Source organism: Protopterus annectens, chromosome 2.part2, assembly GCF_019279795.1.
Source record: "Protopterus annectens isolate FY-2018-M chromosome 2.part2, PAN1.0, whole genome shotgun sequence".
Classification (NCBI taxonomy): domain Eukaryota; kingdom Metazoa; phylum Chordata; order Ceratodontiformes; family Protopteridae; genus Protopterus; species Protopterus annectens.
Genome location: NC_056730.1, coordinates 73733847 through 73754795, shown reverse-complemented (window position 1 = coordinate 73754795; position 20949 = coordinate 73733847). Strand labels below are relative to the sequence as shown.

At 41.2% G+C, this 20949-nt stretch overlaps 1 protein-coding gene across 3 annotated transcripts in view; it reads right to left on the bottom strand.

Annotated features, from left to right (window-relative positions):
• ELOVL5 (ELOVL fatty acid elongase 5) overlaps window positions 1-20949 on the bottom strand; it is a 727972-nt gene that overhangs the window by 344218 nt on the left and 362805 nt on the right. For all 3 annotated transcript variants that reach the window (XM_044063755.1, XM_044063753.1, XM_044063756.1), the window contains exon 3: window positions 16848-17035. In XM_044063755.1, coding sequence (XP_043919690.1) covers window positions 16848-17035 — 188 coding nt within the window. The remainder of the gene's footprint in view (window positions 1-16847; window positions 17036-20949) is intronic.

Below are 20949 nucleotides of genomic sequence, written 5' to 3'. Positions count from 1 at the left end.
TACAAAACCTGTTATTCTAGCAACTATCTGAGTTTACAGGAGCAATATTTAAAGTCTGTCCCTATTTTTGGGCCTTTGTCACACTCCCACCATTATTTTTGGCTTTGTCCAGATTTCTTGCTCTGAGAGATTGAGAGGTATGGATGCTCATACCCTCTCAACCTCTTAGCACAAGAAATCTGCACAAAGCCAAACGTAATTGGGATACAAAGACCCCAAAATAGGAAGAAATATTAAATATTGCTTATAAACTTAGAAAGTTGCTAGAATAAAAGGTACTGTGCTAGCATGCATTTTCCTGAATGATATGAAGTCTGAAACTTAAATGTCAGTCATTTTTCAATAGCTTCAATCCTCAATGATTTGCCAGAAAATCATAAATTATATGAGGACCAGACCAAAAATAAGAGGGAAAAATTTGGACAGTTGAGAGGTATGTGGATGCTAAGCATCCTGCAAGTTAATTATCCTTGCATTTTGCAAACCCAGCCCTGACAGTATGCACACCTAACCTTAGGGCTGTTCTCAGGCATGCATTACTATGCATCTTATCCCTCTCCAGACATTTATCCTGCCAAGTCACAGAGACCCATATTACTACCTGGGGATTTACTACTCGCCCTAGCTGGCCAGTGCGGGTAGCCTTTCAGCTTGGTGAAAACCAGATCTCCGGTTTTATAATCCCTGGGCCAAGGATGTGCCATTGTACCTTTATTAATCTGTTTTTGTTTGCTTTTAATTGCAGAAATAGTGAGCAATATTTTCTGACTTCAAGTTCCCTTTTTTTCGAAACACGCTTCTATTATTACATACATAAAAATAAAGCACTGGATGATAAAAGGCCTGAATTCCAACCTCGCTTGTTTCCAATCACTCCAATAATCAGCTACCAGGAAATGTTTTCAGTCAAAAAAATAAAGAAAGAATTGTGTGCACGATGGTCCTGTGCTCATTATTCAGCCTAAGTTTATGAAAATATTGTCCACACAACCTGCCACATTATCCCTTGTTTTATTTGGTGGAATGGCATGCCACATTATCCCTTGTTTTATTTGGTGGAATGGCATATGACCCTTCAACAACAAAATACAGATCTTTTTGAAAGTCTTTCTCTGGAAGGGACATAAACCACCTACTTTTTAGTCTTCGTTGATGTTATTCTGCTGTTACACAAATAAACAGATTCCAAATCCAAACCCAAAGAAATAGTATTAAAAGTCACGATATGAGTTACTGTGTTAAGTGCTACATGGAAATCTAGTTACTATGATTTTTTGTAATTCCCAATATATTTGCAATATGTGTTCACGAATAACTGAAATGCTGTACATACAATTATAAGATGAAGGGCCTTTTGTAATGTAGGATTTACTGTTCTACATTCCTCAGTAGAGACGCACTGTAAGCCTATGTAATTACATTATTTTATTTTATTATCTTTTACTAAGACCTGCAGTTGTCTAATGTCATACAATATGAATTACAATACTTGCACTCCAGAATCTTTACTTAACAGGAGATGGCATTTTTTCACAGTGTCCTATGGAATTTAGAGGCATATATTTATAATAAATGAGGATGCTTGGCAACCCCAAAATTAAACAAATGCACTTGTCTTACTGTGTCTGTCTGCTTCCCGTTTCATTTTTATTATGTGGAAGACACTTGTTTAACTGCTGATTGCAGCTTAGGCTTCTTTACTGTCATGGTGGAAGATTTACATGTTTGCTGAGTTCGCCTTTGTGCCATTTGTTGGTTGGTTGTATTAAGCAATTCCTGAGCTCATGGATGTAGCTATGTTCTATATAGGCAGGCAGTCAGATATTGCCTCATGAAGCTGATGTCATCACGCGTGTCCCTGCACATTGATGATGTTGCCGGACATGCTAGTGTTGTGTGATGACATCAGCTATAACTTAGAATTGTAAATAAATAGAAAAAAAAATCAGGAATTGAAGGGGCCACTTGAAAATTCATAGCACCCCATTATTTTGTCCTCACAACTGGTAAATATCCAGGAATTCAGTACAGTTGAGAGGTACAACTGGCAGACTTCTCCATACTGTTTTTTTTTTTTGAAAACTACATGCAAAAGCAATGTCTTTTGGCTTTTCCCAGTTAGGGGTCACCGCAGCAGAACACCGGTCAGCAGATTGACTGGCAGTGGTGTTTGTACGGTGTCAAGTTGCCAGCCCAGCACCCAACCTTCATAGAAGGCACACAAATACACACACGCACCTACCTGCATGTCTTTAAAACTCAATCAACTGCAGGGAGGACACGCGGACTCTGCACAAGAGTTCCAGCCCAGAATCAAACCAGAGAACCTCTTGCTGTGAGGCGACAAAGCTAAACACTGCGCCACTGCGGCCAACTTTGGAAAACTACATGAAACTATTTAATTATGCATTGTTATCCGAGCCAGTTATTCACCTTTCTGAGGCTGCAATGTGAGTTTCTTGCTGGGAATGTCCTCAACCCCCATAAATGCTTCCACAAGGCATCTCCCTATCAAAAAAAACACAATCAGGTTTGTTTTTTTGTCTGCTCTGACGATTAGCATTTAAGGTTATTTCTGGCTGTAGTTAATTTTATTAGTTAGTTGGCTTGAATATTAAAATTAATAACTACAGGTTGTCTATAGTCCAACTACAGTGTATATTAAACTATATAAATTATTTCATTTTATTTCAGAATTAAAGTTCTGTGGTCTGACTGAAGGATTGGTTCAGTATGACTTTCTTCTTTAAAATATACAAACAGGTTTAGTCTACTACGTTTCATTCACAAGAATAGGATTGACATTCACTTTCATCAGTGGATGTCTGGTTCTTTAACAGGTTTAAAACTTTTTTTTTTTTTTTTTTTTTGCATACAGTCAAGTTTTCAGTAACTGCAAGATATCTCTCTGCACGCAGACAAGCTTTCAGTAATTGCAAGAGGGCATTTTGGATCCAAAGCTATACTCATAATGTGCAATCAGTAAGACTGGGAAATTAAACATGGTAAGCTGCTATGACAAACTGCCTCTACAGATAGATTGCTTTTTATAATCTATCTCTGTGTTCTGTAGCCCTGTCATCTACTGCAATATAGCTGTTTTGGTTGTTTAGTACTCAAAATGGCTCCCAATCTTCCTTGCAAGCTGCACAGCCTTCTTTGGTTGCTTGCAGTAGTTTGGTGGGTCTTGACTCTTTTCCACAGTACTTAAAAAGTAAATGTAATATAGGCCTCACAACCGGGGATCCAATTTGATCCCAGGTTTAGCAAGGGTTTTTGAATCCTGCACAGTTTACAAACCCTAAAGGATGACCAGGTTGTCCAAGACGTCCTCCAATTGGTGAAGTTCCACTTTCAACATACTTGAATAATATGAGCTCTAGGGATTTGACTACCCTGTTCTACTCTTCAGATGGATATTCCAGGCATTTTCCTGGACATGCAGCTGGTTCTGGAAAGTCACCCAATGGCACTGTTTGTACCCTTGCAGAAAATAGCCTTCCCAACCCCTTGGGTTGCCTTATCGCTTTATGAAGCTTCCATGACTTCACTTTCTCTACTAAAAATTCACATCCAAAACTTGTGCCTATGCATTAAATACTAAAAGTATTACCAAACTATATATTTACCTAACACACCTCTTTGTCCCATTCCTTCCACTGCCATACACTCACAATCATATCCTCGTCAACACACAAGAGAATTCTCCTCTCACCTTTACCACTATTACTGCTAGCTTGCCTGTAGTTGGCATACATTAACCTCTGTCCTTGTGTTTTCAATACAGGCATACTCTAAAAAGAGGTAACCCATATGGCTGGTAATTAAAATCACCTTACTTCAACCACCTAACCATCTCTCATGTCATGCAAACAATGTGTCAAGGCAGACCACTGCTAAAGAGTAAACATAAAGCAAACACATACATGTATCCCTGGTACAAAAGCTACAGAAACTACATCTCCCTATACTACCCTCACATTTTAAAGCTATTATAGATATCCTTACTATAGCCCACCTTCACAGATGACACACACACACACACACACACACACACACACACACACACACACACACACACACCTCCCGCTGGATACTAAGCATGAGAAACATGACATGTAGTAAAACTGGTGCATCTGAATTCCCTGAGCAGCTGCAACAATCTGTTTTTACAAAATGATCAAGCTCACGGATAATGATAACCCTGCACTGCAACTTAGAAGTAACATCTCTACCTCACAGTGTTAAAGTCTAGGGTTCAAGCCTGAGCTTCCATCAGTGTCTGCATGTTTTTTTTTTTTTTTCTGGGTAGTCTGGTTTCAGCTTCCACCAAAAAACACCTTAGTTAAAGGCCCAGGTAAGCCAAATGGGTGTATATATGTTCTGGTGGCAGAGCTCACAGTGAATACGGTCTGAGAAAGACCCATTCATATTTTGGTTAATAAATAAATACTGATATCACGGGCTTTACAAACTTGGCAAGGTTCCAGTATCCTTGCAAGTGAAAGTTCACCTCCACAACATTCGACATATTTAAACAAGACAAAGTGACAGGTAGAGCAGTTATTTATTCATGTTATATACAGTGTACACCCCTGATAAGCCATCTTCCACATTCACCACACATGAAGTCTGCACGTATCCACACATCAAGAGAAGCAAGCAATAGTGCCCAATAGGGTAGGCATTAGAATGAAATAATGGACTGCCCAGGGGCGTTATGAGATCCAACATAAAAGGCAGAAGACCTCAACGGCTCTGGAAAGAACATTACCCTGTAACCCTCACCCTGTTAGGCATTACTGTGCTTAGAAACTTGGCTTTTAAACTGTTTTGTATTTCTTTTCTTATTAGTATATAAAGAAGTTATGTACTCTCCATAACGTTCCATGTGAGTTGTTCAATCTCGCCTTCATTCTTCACTGATGGGTTCGAAGCTGATCCTCGGCTCCGACACGGCCGACTAGCAAGCTCAGAGTTCTCCAGTAGCTCAAGACCCAACCCCTTATCCCACAATGCACTGCTGGAATTACCTCAGATCTTGTTTGCTGCGTACCATATAGAAGTACAATAATTACTCTGCCTAGGAATGAAGACATATTGAAAAACCAGGATGAAAACAGCCTCCAGGTCAACTGCCAGCCAGGAGGAGGAAGGAGGGAGGGACTTGAGAATGAAGGCGAGATGGAACAACTTACATGGAACATTATGGTGAGTACATAACTTCTTTATGTGAAGTTGTTCAATCTTGCCGTTCACTCTTCACTGATGCGTAGCGCCCCTAGCACCCTGATCTTGGCTGGCTCATGGAAGTACACTCTTTAGAACCATAGAACCAAATGAAGCCCTGTCCCTGGAGGCCTTATCCACTTTGTAATGAGTTATAAAAGTGTGAGGCTTAGACCATGTGGCTGCTGCACAGATGTTGTCCAAAGGTAATTTGGCTTCAAAGGCTGAAGAGGTAGAAACTGCTCTGGTTGAATAAGCCTTCACCTTACTAGACAAGGGCATGTTATGACAAGAATATGTTTATGTGATACAATCCGACAGCCACTTAGGGTTGTTTTGACAACTGGTTTACATTTCCTGGCCTCAGAAAAAGACACAAAAAGCTGATCTGATTTCCTAATGTCTTTTGTTCTGTCGAAATAAAATCTAAGTCGTCTGTGAACATCGAGTTTGTGCAACATATATTCCAATTTGTTGGTGTGATTAGGGAAGAAAACGGGCAACTCAATGACTTGATTGATGTTAATCTCATAACATACTTTAGGCAAAAAGGGTGGATTTGTCCTGAGAGATACTCTATCAGCATGGAAGACCATATAAGGGGGCTTGATGGATAGGGCTTGGAGCTCTGACACTCTGTGGCCTTAAGTGATGGCTACTAGGAAGATAATTTTCCACAATACAAATTTTAGTTCACAAGATGAAGCAGGCTCAAAAGGAGGAAGAATGATGCGAGATAACATAAAATTCAAATTCCAGGGGGAATAAGGTGTCTTCACTGGAGGCCTCATGTGAAAAGAACCTTTTAGAAAAGCCTTAGACAACTGGTGAGCCATAATATTCAAACTATCAATTCCTAGATGGAAATTAGATATAGCAGCTAATTGTACTCGCACCGTAGCCGCTGCTGCTCCTTTGTTGAAAATTTCTGTCAAGAATTGTAAAACAGAAGACAATGCCGCTTGGTAAGGGTCAATATTGTAGGAAGAAACCCAAATGGAGAATCTCTTCCACTTACTACGATACAATTTTCTAGTGGTAGGTTTATGAGAAGCCAACAAAATTTGACTAGTGTCATGGGAAAGACTATAAAGCCTGGCTATGCGGGGAATTGGAGCAGCCAAGCGGTTAGCTTCAGTGTCTGCAATGATGGGTGAAGATCCCCTGACGGATGTGTCAATAAGTCCAGAACTGGGTCCAGGATCCATGGATCTTCCAGAATGTAATGGTAAAGAAACGGAAACCAAATCTGCTGAGGCCAATGAGGGGCTATAAGGATGATCGTCCATCCCAGCAACTTTGCTTTCTGTAAGAATCTGGGTATCAGGGGAATTGGGGGAAATGCGTAGAGGAGACCCGGGGGCCAATCGTGGACAAGAGCATCGCTCGGGGAGTGACCTGGTGTGGGAATCAGGGCAAAACAGCTTCTGCATTTGTTGTTGTTATGACTGGCCAACAGGTCGCAGGAAGGCTGGCCCCATTTACAGAAAATCCTGTCCGCAATCTCTTGTTTGAGGGACCATTCGTGGGGCAATAAAATAGCCTTACTCAGCCTGTCTGCTATGACGCTGGATTTGGCCGGGATGTGCATTGCTAACAGAAAGCGCTGGGATGACACTGCCCACTGCCATACTCTGAGGGCTTCTTGGCAAAGGGGATAAGACTTGGTCCTGCCTTGCTTGTTCAGGTACCAGACCACTGACATGTTGTCTGTCTGTATTGCAATTGTCCCTAGAGGAAGAGAGTCCTGAAAGTATTGCAATGCTAGAAGTACTGCTCTCATCTCCAGGACATTGATATGCAGATGTGATTCTTGATCTGTCCATATGCCTTGGGCAGTCTTTCCCTGAAAAAGCCCCCCCCCCCCATCAGGGAAGCGTCCGTGGTTGGAGGGGCTAGCATGAAGGGATGTCCTATTGTGACATGAAGAGACGTCAACCACCACTGAAGATCCTTCTTGCAGTAATTCTTTATCAGAATCATGTGATTCATTGGAAGTTCTTGGTAAGACCATTGCATGAACAGAAGCCATTGAAGGATTCTCATATGCATCCTTGCTAACGGGATTGCCAAGATTGCTGCTGCCATCAATCCTAGTACTTTCAGTACCTCTGTAGCTTGAGCTCTGTTCTTTGATACCAAGGACATGATGTGTTGGCAAAGAATACAAATCCTTTCTGGTAGAAGACGAAGAGTGGTGGTTGATGTGTCTAATTCTGTCCCTATAAAAACGATATGCTGTGATGGCAACAAGGCAGACTTTTCGAAGTTGACTGTAATGCCTAGCTGATCGCAGAGTGTCAGAGTAGCCTCTGTCACTTGAAGAAGTTGATGCCTGGTGGTGGAGGTAAGGAGCCAATCGTCCAAATACGGAAACACCTGGAATCCTAGATGCCTCAGGTGAACCGTGACTACTGCCATGCACTTGGTGAGCACTCTGGGGGCTGTAGTGAGACCAAAGGGCAGAGCTCGGAATTGATAATGATTGGCTCCCAGCCGGAAACGCTGGTGATCTCTGGATGGCCTGGCCATCTTCATGTGGTAGGTACGCATCCTTGAGATCGATCAAGCACATCCAATTGTCCTTCCCTAAAAATGGGAGTATAGGCTGCAGCATGACCATTTGGAACTTCTCTTTTCTCACAAATTAGTTGAGTCTGCTGAGATCCAAAAATGGGTCTCCAGTACCCTGTTTTCTTTGGAACCAGAAAGAATCTTGAGTAAGTTCTGAATTCTGTTTGGTCTGCTGGGACTGGCTGGATGACTCTTTTTTTCTAGCAATCGGCGTACCTCAATTACTGCCTGTCCCATGTGACTGGGTGGAACGTCCAGGATTTGTTTGACAGGAAGGGGCTGGATGGAGAAAGGTATGAAATACCCTCTGGAAATGATACTTTGTACCCAAATGTCGTTTGTTATATTTAACCAGGCTTCTGGGTAAAATGACAAGCGACCCCCGATTGCCTCCAGAGTTGGACAGCCGGGCCTCCCTTCAGGAGCACTGGTAGGACTGACCAGCGAAGTGATCTCTGTCACCCTGGTGTTGCAGACCCCCACTGCTGTGAGGGCTGCATCTTCCATTGTAACCCCCTCCTCTGCCTCTGGAGGGGGGGCTCTCCACGTGTGTCTTGAAAGGCTCTTTGGGCTTTCCGGAACCACAGCTTTCCTCCCCATTGACCTTTAGGAAAGGGTCGAGTGGGAGTGGAAAAATGGACTCAGACGGCAGACAGAGTCTTTCCCTCTTGCTCACACCTGGTCAAAGTCTCCTTCACCTTTGGCCCAAACAAGGATGAGCTGTCAAATGGGGCATTCGTAAAGGAGGACTTGAAGGGTTCCGCGAAGGAACAGAGTTGCATCCAGGCATGCCTATGAAGAGCAATTCCTGTACCTGCAGCTCTACTCGAACCATCAGCTGCGTAAGATACGAGACACATGGATGAGTTGACTATCGAATTGAGGGTAGCGAGCTGAGTGGCAATCTTGTTGGATACACTCGTAGCTACAGCACCCTAAAGAGCATCTCCCAACTCCTTAAGGAGATCTCTCTGCAGTCTGGTAAAATGTGTCAAGTAGTTCAGTGATCTGAGTGACAGTCGCTGAACTAAACACGCGTTTCCCATATCTATCCATGATCCTAGATTCTCTGTTAGGAGGATGGATAGACGAGAAAGTCTCAGACATTTCCTTTTTGGTGGCTGCCGCCACCACCATGGCATCAACAGGAACTCCCTTGGTCAAAAAGGACTTATCCATGGGGCAGAAATAGACTTATTAAGCTTCCTAGGAACAGGTTCCATAAATTCTGGTGACTCCCACGCCCTACGTGAGACCAGATCCATAAGCTCATCATAGGGTGGAGATACCCAAGAGGTGGAAGGTTGAGACCCGAACGCCTTCAGGAGAACTGACTCGTCCTCAGTAGGGCTCTTGGACTGTCAATCACCCCTCTGCCTAAGAATTTCAAGAATCTCCGCAAAGGAGATGTCCTCAGAGGGGGATCTAGGGGACCCTTCAATTTCATCCAAGTCAGTGTCCGATGTGAGAGACTCCTGTGGGGAGTCCAAATGCCTTCTCTTGCATAATCTCTTCCTGGGGATATCTTCAGGGGGAACTTCTGGAGAGATCTCAGGAAAGCAGGGAGCACCCTGTGGGGCTACCTGAGGCTCTGGGTCTCTACGCTTGGGATGACAGGAGGAAACAGAAACTGACACGGGCACTTTAGAGGAAGAAGAGGCCAGACCTTGAGATGAGAAAGTCTTAGGAGACAACACTTGCCTCATGGCTTCGAATGCGCCTTGGCTCCGATAAAAAGGAGTCAACGGATCCGAAGGAGCAGCGATCCCCTCCCGCACCGATGCCGTGGGCTCCGAGCCTGAGGTAAGAGCCAAGCTCACCAGAGCCGAGGCCCCGAGAGGAAGAGTTGGCACCGACAAGTCAGTGCGACTATCCTCCCCGGACCCGACCAGAGAGTATCGGCTCCTAGAGTCCCCGGTCAGTGCCGAGAACGTCCGAGCTGATGGAGCCGACGACACTGGAGCAGGTGTCACCTACAAGGGATCCACAATCATCAGGTCAGCCTCCTCCGGCTCCAAAGGTCCGGTATGGCTCAGAGGAGGAATTCAGGAGTAATGGTCTTTGGCTCCGACGGTTGGATCTGAGCCGACAGCAATTTAGCTAGCAAGAGTTTCTCAACCAGCCAATCCATATCCAGGTCGGACAGGCTGACAGAAGACCTGGAAGAGTGAACAGATGAAGCCAACTGGAGCAGTATTGATGGAGGTTTTTCGGCAACCCATTCCAGAGCAGTGTCCCGGTTCCGAAAAGAACAGACTGTCAGCTCCGAAGGCAGTGGAGCCGAAGTCACCACATTTTCTGACTTTTTTCCTTTCTTAGTCCTGGATTCAGAGGAAGATTTGGATGATTTGCTGGCCCCATCCTGGTCAGACAATGCCTCTGAGAAAGGGTGTTTGATAATACCCCTATCAATTAACTTCTTCCTTTCTGCAAGCACTCTAGTGGAAAAGGAGTGACAGATCCTGCATGACTCTTGCAGGTGCACCTCGCCCAAACAGTAAATACACCGCACATGGGCATACGTGACGTACATCTTCTGTCCGTAGTCTGGGCATTTTTTTAAACCCAGACTTTGCATGTTTTTCCTTCTCTTCAGACATTTCACAAAATCCAATATAAAGGAAACACACTATTTAACTATGAGCTATTTAAAGTTAAAGAAGAAATCTAACTCACACAATACACATAGCCCAAAAAGGCAACTAGTAGCCAACTATTTAACTATATCAAGATAAACAGGATTAAGCAATCCAATAACAAGAATCCCAACAAGGGAACAAGAATTCCAAAAAGGGAACACTAACTAACAACTATAAGAAAGGGCCCAAGGCCAAAGGGCCGAAGGCAATCAAAGATTTTACTGGGGAAAGGGGAGAACACATAAAACAACTAGATAGTATTATATAGTAATAAAAGATATTAAATTGAAATATAAAACTTGCTGAAAGTTGAAAACTCCCAATAATAGTCTCGAGCAACACTGGAAACCAAGAGATCCGTGCCGCGGCAAACTAAATCTGAGGTAATTCCAGCAGTGCATTGTGGGATAAGGGATTGGGTCTCAAGCTACTGGAGAACTTTGAGCTTGCTAGTCGGCCGTGTCGGAGCCGAGGATCGGCTCCGAACCCATCAGTGAAGAATGAACGGCGAGAGTGAACAACTTCACATACATTTTTATATATTCCTGCAGTAATAGTGCCTCCATCTAATGTATCAGAGTTGCTAGTTATTTAAATGTTGAAAGACGTATTTTACATCCAAAACTATACATTATATCACCTTGTAAATACTTGTTCTAGCGAGTTGTTTGATTTGTTTTTGGAATCTTTTCACTACTTAAAGTCTGCTACTATATTAAGAAGACTGGGACTACAATTCCAGTGGCAGTAAAATGGTAGCCTGGTCTGTCCAGGTTGGTAAACACATGGAGGCTTAAAGTGAAACTGTTTCATTGGTCAGAGGACTTTTTAGTTGGTTTAGTCACTTTTATTTTTTTCTTTTTTTCTTCTTCTTTGAATCACTGTGGCGACCCCTAACCAGGAAAAGCCGAAAGAAGAAGAAGCCACTTTTCTTTGAATCTATAAATTCCGCTGCTCATCGTGCTAAGCGGTGCCTTTTATAGACACAGGCACTTAACTAAATTTTCCCAGGAAAACTTCTGCTGTAAATTTACTCAGTACTTAGTTGTGTAAAGAGCAACTTGTCTGCAAGCTGAAGAGTACTGTCACACAAATTCAGTCATATACAGGCTAGTTGTAGTCTCTACCCTCACAGCACCCAAGTTGGCCTGCTGTACCAACTTTTTGTAGCTCACCTAAAAAGACCTGATATCATGGATGGGCACTTTCCCAATTTTTCCATCACCAACTAGGTAGATATGGGCATCCTGAGACAATGTAGGAATTGTTTCATGTTCACTGATAACCAACTAACCCTTAGGGAAAAGGATACAGTATGAGAGACATACATTACACAATGTCACTGTAAACAAGTCTCACACATGTAAGTACTCAAAATAACAATGAAGTTGTTGGTAACATAAGCATTATACCTACAATACATAGTGTTGACCAACACACATGCCAACATATGCTGAGGCACTTAAAAGCAACCTTCCTAACCCCACAGACCTCCTAGACATTCGTCCTAGGAAAAGAATACACAGCAAACCCAAAAGTACCATCAAAATAACATGCAATATAAAACATAACAGCCACACCCTTTTGAGCCTCAACTACAAAGCCTGTAAGGCAAGCCAACAACTATTCAATATTTTAATCACAGAAGACTCCATTGTGAGACATGCATATGTTCTGTTCACCAGGCTGAACGGCTGAATACCGAGAAAACAACAGTCAGTTATGCATAAGGGCAGAGGATCCACCAAAATACCCATGCACTCAATTCATTAGACAACAAGTACCAGTATCACTCAGTCATACTCCATTGTAGGTGTAAATGACCTAAGGCAGACCTCTCTAGACCATATGAAAAGAGGCATGGTGCACTCAGACTATGAATCCCATGCTGGTATGTGCCTAGCATTAAGCAGAATTCTGTCTTCACCAAGGATGATGCTACAACATGAATAAAATAGGAGTGACTTCAATAACTGGCTTAGTTTCTAGTGTCATTTCAAGGGGTGACTTCAACTACTCCACTATAAATCGAGATACTTACACAGCCCCAAACTTACAGGCCCAGAGATTCTCTGACTTTGTAAAGACAAAAACCTTGGACCAGAGAGTACATATGTCCACTAGGGGGTGCAAAAATACTAGACCTGGTACTCAAACATGGAAGAATGCTGTACTTAAACCCAGTGGAGTGTCCTATCTGGTAAGGTGGAACTACAAAGCTGTCTCCTTTATAATAAAAATCAGTTCTGTGACCCTAGCTAACTCCATATGATTTAGGAAATATTTTAAGGCAAAACTTCTACTATGAAGTAATAACCTGTCAAAATGTCAAGCCTTCTCAAACCGTAGGAACACAGCTGCCTCTGAGGAATTGTACATAGAAATCCTGTACAATCATGCCAACCAATGCATAGAGACAGCTGTGCCTATCAGAAATAAGCCCAAAACTAACTCAAACAAATCATCCTTGTGGTATACAATCATAAACAGGGTGTACGACAGAAGAAAAAAGTCATAGCCTAGATTAGGAAGTGCTACACCCAGCATGACAAAAACACTCATCAATCTAAACAAACAATTAAGCGATAAAGAGAGCCTCGCAGGCAAAAGGACAACCACAAGGCTTTCTTTAGCTATGTATGAAACCTCAAAGGCAGCTCATAGCATTGTGCAGAACTGTTTGTATATGGAGCCAGAAGTTGCAGCAAAATCTGCTAGTCAACAAATTCAGTTCCAATTTACGACCCCCCCCCCCCCAGCCACCCCTCCACAAGACAGTCACCAGTGTTGTCCCTTAGGTCTCTGTGCTAGGTACATTCTTTTTTGGCATCTACTTCTCAGAAGTCAAGGCCAATGTCAAGGGCCTCTGGCTGGCCAAGTCTGTAGATGACTGCAAACTTACAGCAGTCATAGAATCCCCTCAAGACACTGGTCACAGCTAATCTACAGTCTATATGTAGGCAACCTGAAAATGGGTGAACTGATTACATGTGTTACAGATAAGGCACGTCTGCAAAATAACTTGACTAAACTGACCATTACCATTTGGGCACAGGAGAATATATTCTGATAAATACATCAAAAACTAAGCATATGAGATTTGGGAGACATAAATTGAAAGGTGAATATTTAATACAGCACAGTGATTGAGACTGTAGACTCATTTAAGGACCTGGGTTTATGGGTAGATTCAGCTATGAGTTTTTTTAATCATATCAACCAACTGGTTAATGGTTACCATTTCTAAAGTCAGCCACCTTAGGAAATTACCTCAACTAGCACATCCCTAAGAGTAAAACCAGAAGTCAAGGATTTGGGTAGTTATGTTGATAGTAGCCTGTTTTTTTGAACAATGCATGCCTAAGGTAGTAGGGAAAACATTCTGTGTTGCTCAATTTACAAGCAAGGACATGGCATCTGTATCCAAGGAAGTAATCATTTCACTGTATTTGGCTCTCATGTCCATCATTGAGCACAATGCCCCCTATGAACCTGATCAGCCACATGCAACAAATGGAACGTCCACAGAGGCTTACTTTAAAAGGAAAACAGGGTGTAAACAGCATGTCCTATGCAGACTGCCTAAAAAACATCTCTTTGGACCTGGATGCCATGCCTTTATTTATATGTTGGGCAGCACAGAAGGATTTTCTTACTGCCTTGGCCACATACTGATCAAAGGCCACATAACTGTCTACATATATCTCCAGATCCTTGACTACTGGGTCAACTCATAGGAGTGTCTTATCAATGGATTACTTAGCCTGGGTGGCAGTTATCCCAAAAGGCACTATAATGCATTTCTTGGCATTGAGTTTTTATCCGTGACTTTGTCACCAGTCATTTGTTTGTGTTAAGATGTTTGTGTCATGGGGAGAATCTGTGAGAGCTCCCAATTTGCAGTCATCTGTGAACCTGGTCAGCCAAAGGCCCTTGACATTAGCCTTTGAACTAGCCTATAACAGGACTGCACAATTTGTTGCTGTTATACTTTTTCTATCACTGTGAAATTTGAAATCACTACAGGCAAAAACTGAAAACATTTTTTTTTACCTTTTCATGAATATTTACTTAATGCAAGCCAGTCTGCAGAAGAATAAGCAGTTACTGATAAATGTATTTTATACTTTTGCAGCTTTGAATGTTCTTGTAAGGGCAGCCATCCTGTCACTGATAGATTAAGCTTTCCAAAAAAAAAACAATCTTATCATAATACACTATGAGGGTGCAGCTCATGAAGGTCAGCTTCTGTTATCCTTTTCCTTAGCTAACAAATGGAATTCTATTGCTTCCTCTCTAAGGACTTGTGAAAACTTTGAAAACTTTAAAACCCAGCTACATTCCTACCTTTCCTCTAACAGGAAATGAAACTGCACTCTCCCCACCTAGCCTAATAATCAATTCACCCCTTAAACTCCTGACTAACTCTGAGTACAAGCTAACCTAACATAAATGTACATATTGTAAACATAATTGTATGCATTATAAATAACCCATTCCACCTTTTTTCTCTCTTTTCCATCTGTCTTTACTCTCCCTCGCAATTAAGTTACCACTGCCATCCTAAATATTTACGATACTATGTAACCAAAGAATTTATTCCCGTTTTCTAGCATGAAATGAAATTGTAATTGTGTCTTCTTTACTATGATTGTATCTGTAACTAAACTATGTAATGTGGAGTTTTTCTCCCCGGACCACCACTGAAGCTCCCCGGTCATCAAACTGGAAATAAATAATATTATATCCATATACACACACACACGCATATATATATATATATATATATATATATATATATATATATATATATATATATATATATGTATACACACACACACACACACACATGCATTTATAAAATTGCTACCTTCTATGATGTTCCAGGTATGCTGCTGCTATGACACCTCATGACTGTCCCATATCCTGTACTGCATTAGACAGGAGTTCTAACCCAACTGTCATTTCATCTTACTGTTACTTTATACTGGATAATGGTACTTTGGTTTCCTGCCACATCCCAAAGACATACAGTAGGTGGATTGGACACTCTAAACTGGCCAGTGTGGTGTAGAACTACCAAGGCAGGGCTAGCTACCAAGACGTGTAAGCCTTGGCTGTAGACAATTATCACTGTAACTACCCGTGTGCAAAAAAATTGGTTAGTGTTAATTATGTACACATGCTCATCTATTACATCACTGTATTGCCATGAATATTTTAATTTATGCTCTGAATTCGAACTACACATTTACTAAGGTTGTGATCATGGTACATTATTATAACAGGACTTAGAACTTTTACAAATTAACCCTTGTATGCAGTCTGATAAAGTAATTCAAAAATGGTACAAGCAATTAGGCTGGTAGCTATTAAAAACATATGTGAACTGGTTGGAAATGACAGTATTATGCCTACCTTGCGTAGCAAAAGCAAATATGGTTACATTTGTGCTGTCATTAAGTGCAAGTACCTTTTTTTTGGTTGGATATCCTCAGAAAGTTTATCAGCAGTGGACTGGCTAAAAAAATACAAAAGTCACAAACCACTTTTGGAAGAAAAATACTGCAATATTATTATGCACAGCCCTTATAGGAAAACAAGAGAAAGTATGTCAGACCAAGAAGTTATACTGTCTAAAAATTACCTCAGCTATTAAAATGCAAATGTGAGTCATTTATCAGGAAAGAAAATGCAGTTCACAAGCAGCCTCACATCACTACAAGAAATTCTGATAGACAATTAAGATCCTGGGGCAGAACTAAAGATTTAAATAAGGTGGGGCAAATTACAAGGCACTCTAACCCACAGTTAAGGGCCCTTGTTAGAACACAAAGCTTAATGGAACAGAGTGATAAATGCACACAAACTGGGTAAGAATTTGATGTACTGTGTTCCAGCAAATATTTTCACATTTTCTGGATCATGAAACGTTGAAGTAAATCCATAAAATTAAAACACATCAAGTCAACACTAGCTTCTGAACACAAACAGCCTTTTTCTTAACACTGTGAAAATCAGCAGCCAATGGTTTTGAAGTTATTATGAATCACAGATATCTGCTATTAGGTTATTAACCACAGCTTTAATCTCAGAGATGTGATCACCACAAACAATGGCAACATGAAAGAGGACACTTGAGGTTTTTGGCATACATGACCTGTGAAACACATGGTAATGATGATGAAAACATGAGAAAACTTTTTTCCATATTTAGAGAGAAGAGTATTGTGCTAGAAGCATGAATAGTGCAATATATAAACTGACCACCAAACAGATAAGCTATCCTAGTTAGAGAGTTGAAAAAAATGGGTTAATCCAGCCTTTTTCAAACTAATATTCAAAAAATGCAAGTACACCAAGTCAAGATTTCTCAGTAACGCAGGGATGCCATGTCCTACATACCTCATAGAACATATACATAGACAGCAACGTTAATCCGAGATTATAGACCACTAGAAGATTTCTGCAAGAGAACGGCTGCTTGTTTCTCATGTATTTTGGTCCTAGCCATACGACGAGTAGATATAAGACAGTGCAGAAAAAAGAAGGAAGATAGCTATTAAGAAGAAACCACCCTTGAACTCTGGCATCTGAAAGAGAATACAAAAAAGACATTATCATTTATTTGTTTCTTCAACTACCAAAAATGAACTTTTATCAAATAACGGTTACATAATAGGTTTTACGTGCATACTGCATGTTTTAATACCTTGCTAATTAAAATACTCATTACAACTATATTATTAAATTAATACTGTGCCACATTTCCTAGGACTTCGTTGAGCTGGTTCCATAATCTCTTAAAGTACTGCCCTGATACAGTCACCTTAAGAATTATGTTGTCAGACAAACTTGACTGTAATGATTATTTCTGGGAGTCCTTGCCAATCCTAAACTAATTTTCACAAAAACAATTATAAAAACAAACTCTGCTTGAAATAACTAGTGCCATTTTTGCACAGATATAAGTGAAATGATGCTTTGTGGTAGGCAAAACATACCTATCATATTGGTCACATTTTTAAAATATATTTCTGCTGGCTGCTAGTTGGATAGGTAAAATACAATACTGTATGAAAAATTATTTTGTCTGTCACAAGTCTTGCTTTCATTTATATGCATTTAAAATAGTGTTAGTCAGGACACAGAGATCGGTTTTGCAGAAATGCACCGAGCATATCATCATGCAGGCTTGAGCTTTTTTATTATAAAAGTACAAGTGTTTTACTGACAAAATAAACTTTAAGGAACTGATGCACACAGAGACAGCACAGTTAAATTAATAGACACAATGTGAATTTATGTACCTTTCTTTACTAACAATCAGTCCAAATGGTTTCAGTGAATCTTAACCACTCAGAGGTATCAACTGTCATTTTTTTTCTTTTCTACCACATCTAACCACATTTTTTTCTGCATGCCAGTCTAAGCTTTCTTAAACCAAACTTTCCTCCAAAGAAACTTAGAAGTCCTACCTCACAACAAAATGCACCCTTTTTCACATACTGCTAACTTTTAAGGCTATTTTCTTTCCCAAAGCAACAGTATTACAGACAATTCCCAACAGCCGTCTTAACAAAACAGGAAAAATGGCTACATGGATTCAAGCCAGATTCAAACTATCAACAGTCCTTTATCACATTGTAAATCACTCAGCCACATTTAGATGTACAGCTAGATTCAATAAAGCCTACATGGGCCATTTACACCTTGAGCACACTGTGGTAGCAGACAGTTCTGGATTCGGTAAGCAGCTCTACATTATGTGTAGAGCCGCGCAAACAAGGTAAACACTGTGGCATGCTAATTACAGCATAAGCTGCGGAACTGTATGCTAATCAACCAATCCAAGATGGACGAGCTATTCAACAAGCTATACAGCAACAGTGCAGACTCAGTGCAGGGTTTCCCTGCAAATTCCAAAACCTAATGGAATACAGCCACGGAAAAAGAGTCAACACAGAAACAGTATTCGGGGCTGCTGCTGCTTTAATTCATGTGTATGTGAAACAGGCTGACGTCTATGCAGGAACGGCCTTAGACCATCTGGCGGCCTATGCCTAAGGCCGGCTATGCATCTATGCTGCTGCTGCTAATAGGCCAAGGTCAAGAAGAAGTTTTCAGACTCCATTTAACATATCACAATCTACATAGCGTGGAAATTGTAGAGCGTTACAGGGTGGATGGAGACACTACAGGAACTCTGCAACCTCTGTCATCCTCACCTCAGAGCCAGTGCAAACCATGGGGAGCCCATTACAGTGGAGACAAAGATACATGTAGCCCTTAGAATGTTACCTTTCAGAGACAACAGGGGACATGCTGGGGGCGTCACAGGCATCAGCATCTAGGATTCTCCATCAATTCCTGAATGCTATGCTACACCATGCCACTGACCACATATTTTCCTTGTACTCCTGAGGACAGGACCAGAAATATGCAGGAGTTCTACCCTGCAGAACACTATCCTGAAGTACTGGGTGTCATAGACTGCACACATACAGAAATTAAGGCACCACTCAGGGAACAAGGAAGGCTCTACATAACAGAAAGGGCTTCCACTCTATTAACTGTCAAGTCATGTGTAATCCCAGGGGAATCATCTTGAATGGGGGTGCTAGCAAACCAGGTAGTTACCACGACTTACATATCTGGCATACTTCCCAACTGTATCAGATGTTCACTGGGGGGTTATCCCACAGGGCTATTTACTGGGGGATGCAGGTTATGCAGTGGAACTATGGCTGATGATGCCCATCAGAAATGCACACATCTACTGAAGAATGTCATAATGAGGCACATGCTCAAACCCAAAATATCATAGAACGTGCATTTGGGCTGCTGAAGTTGTGGTTCTGGTGTCTGGATACAACTGGGGAAACCCTGCAGTACAATCCACATACATGTACAGAAATATTCACTGTATGTGCCATGCTACACATCATCATCCTGAGAAAACAACTTCAGGATCAACAAGGAGAAGGAGCACACATCCCACCACCACAGCCACATACAGGTGAGGAGTCTGAGGGGGATCCTGCAGCTGCTGTGTGTGCAGGGAGATGAAAGCATGCTCAATATGCCCTTGCCTTGGCCAAGAGGCAATGCACAGCACACACACTTACCACCTAAGGGGCTAAAACCTTCCTCGAAGGCACATACATCTAGTAACACTGATGCCAAGCTACGCTCACAACATTCACTTACCCATGTAATGGCTGTGTACTGCTAGCATTACACCGTTAGCCCTGAACTAAAACTGTTGCAACTGCTAGATTTACAGCTTAAGTGTCAAACCTGGAGTGTACTGTGTAATAACACAAATGAATGGCATATCCTTGCATGCTGTTACTTGGTAGTGTAAGCAAGTAAAAGGTGGGTGATTTGTACAGAAATGACCTTAACAGCAGAGACTTAGGTGACTTGTATGCACCCATTATTAAGTAGTAGGCCTCAGGCATCAAAGATTCACACAGACATACCTCTCGAAAGTACTGATGGTCACTGAATGCCCTCACTTTAGCACCATACACTTGTATTAGAAAATCATTAAAGAGAAGCTAGAAAATAATGAGACAGATTTCAGTTTCAGACTTCACAAGATCATTAACAATATTGATACAAAAAAATTCAGTATTACCCACTGGAGAAACATAAAACTGTCTACAGATCTGAAATATGAACAGGCTAGGTGCAAAAAAAAAGGAGAGTAACAATAGCTTTGTTTGTGCCATAACAGAAATGCAACTTTGCTCACCCACCTCCAAAAGAACAGGCAAATAACACATTTTGCTAACAAATCATTGAAATACTAAAAGTGCTATAAAATGAACTGTCCTTGAAACATGTCTACAGATTTAACACAGAACATTCAATTTTAAGGTATTGACGATCATGTATACCTGTGAAATGTCCTGACAAACATGCCCATGCCATCAGTACACTTCTAATGCATACAGATAAAAGTGTAGCCTTTGATAATCGATATATATATATATATAGCTATATATATAAATATTATATATATATATAAACTATTAAACAGATTTTTCTGAATAACATCTCAGCATATGGCAGTATAGAGTTTAAAAATGCAAGCATACTTTCTCAAGTTCAGTATTCTTCTGTGGAGATGTGTCCCAAAGTAATACCCTCTTTTCTGTATTCTCCGCAAACAAATCTCCTCACATTCAGTTTCCCTAATTACATGGCTGCATTTTTATGGTGTAGATTCAGGCCCGTCAGCATGGTGAAGATGCAAATCAGGTGCAAATTGATGAAAGTTGCTGAATCTCAAATACTTTTCTCCGTGTAGCAAATGTAAACATAATGCAGGCACTCCCTCAGTGTTTAACAACCAGAAACCAGGATCAGTCAACAGAATTTACTCTCTCAAAGAAGGAAGAGAGAATAAATTATGTTGAATGATCCTGGTTTCTGGTTGCTGTATTTCTATCTGGACATTTTCGTTTGGTTGCTTCTACTCCCTCAGTGTATGTTTTTA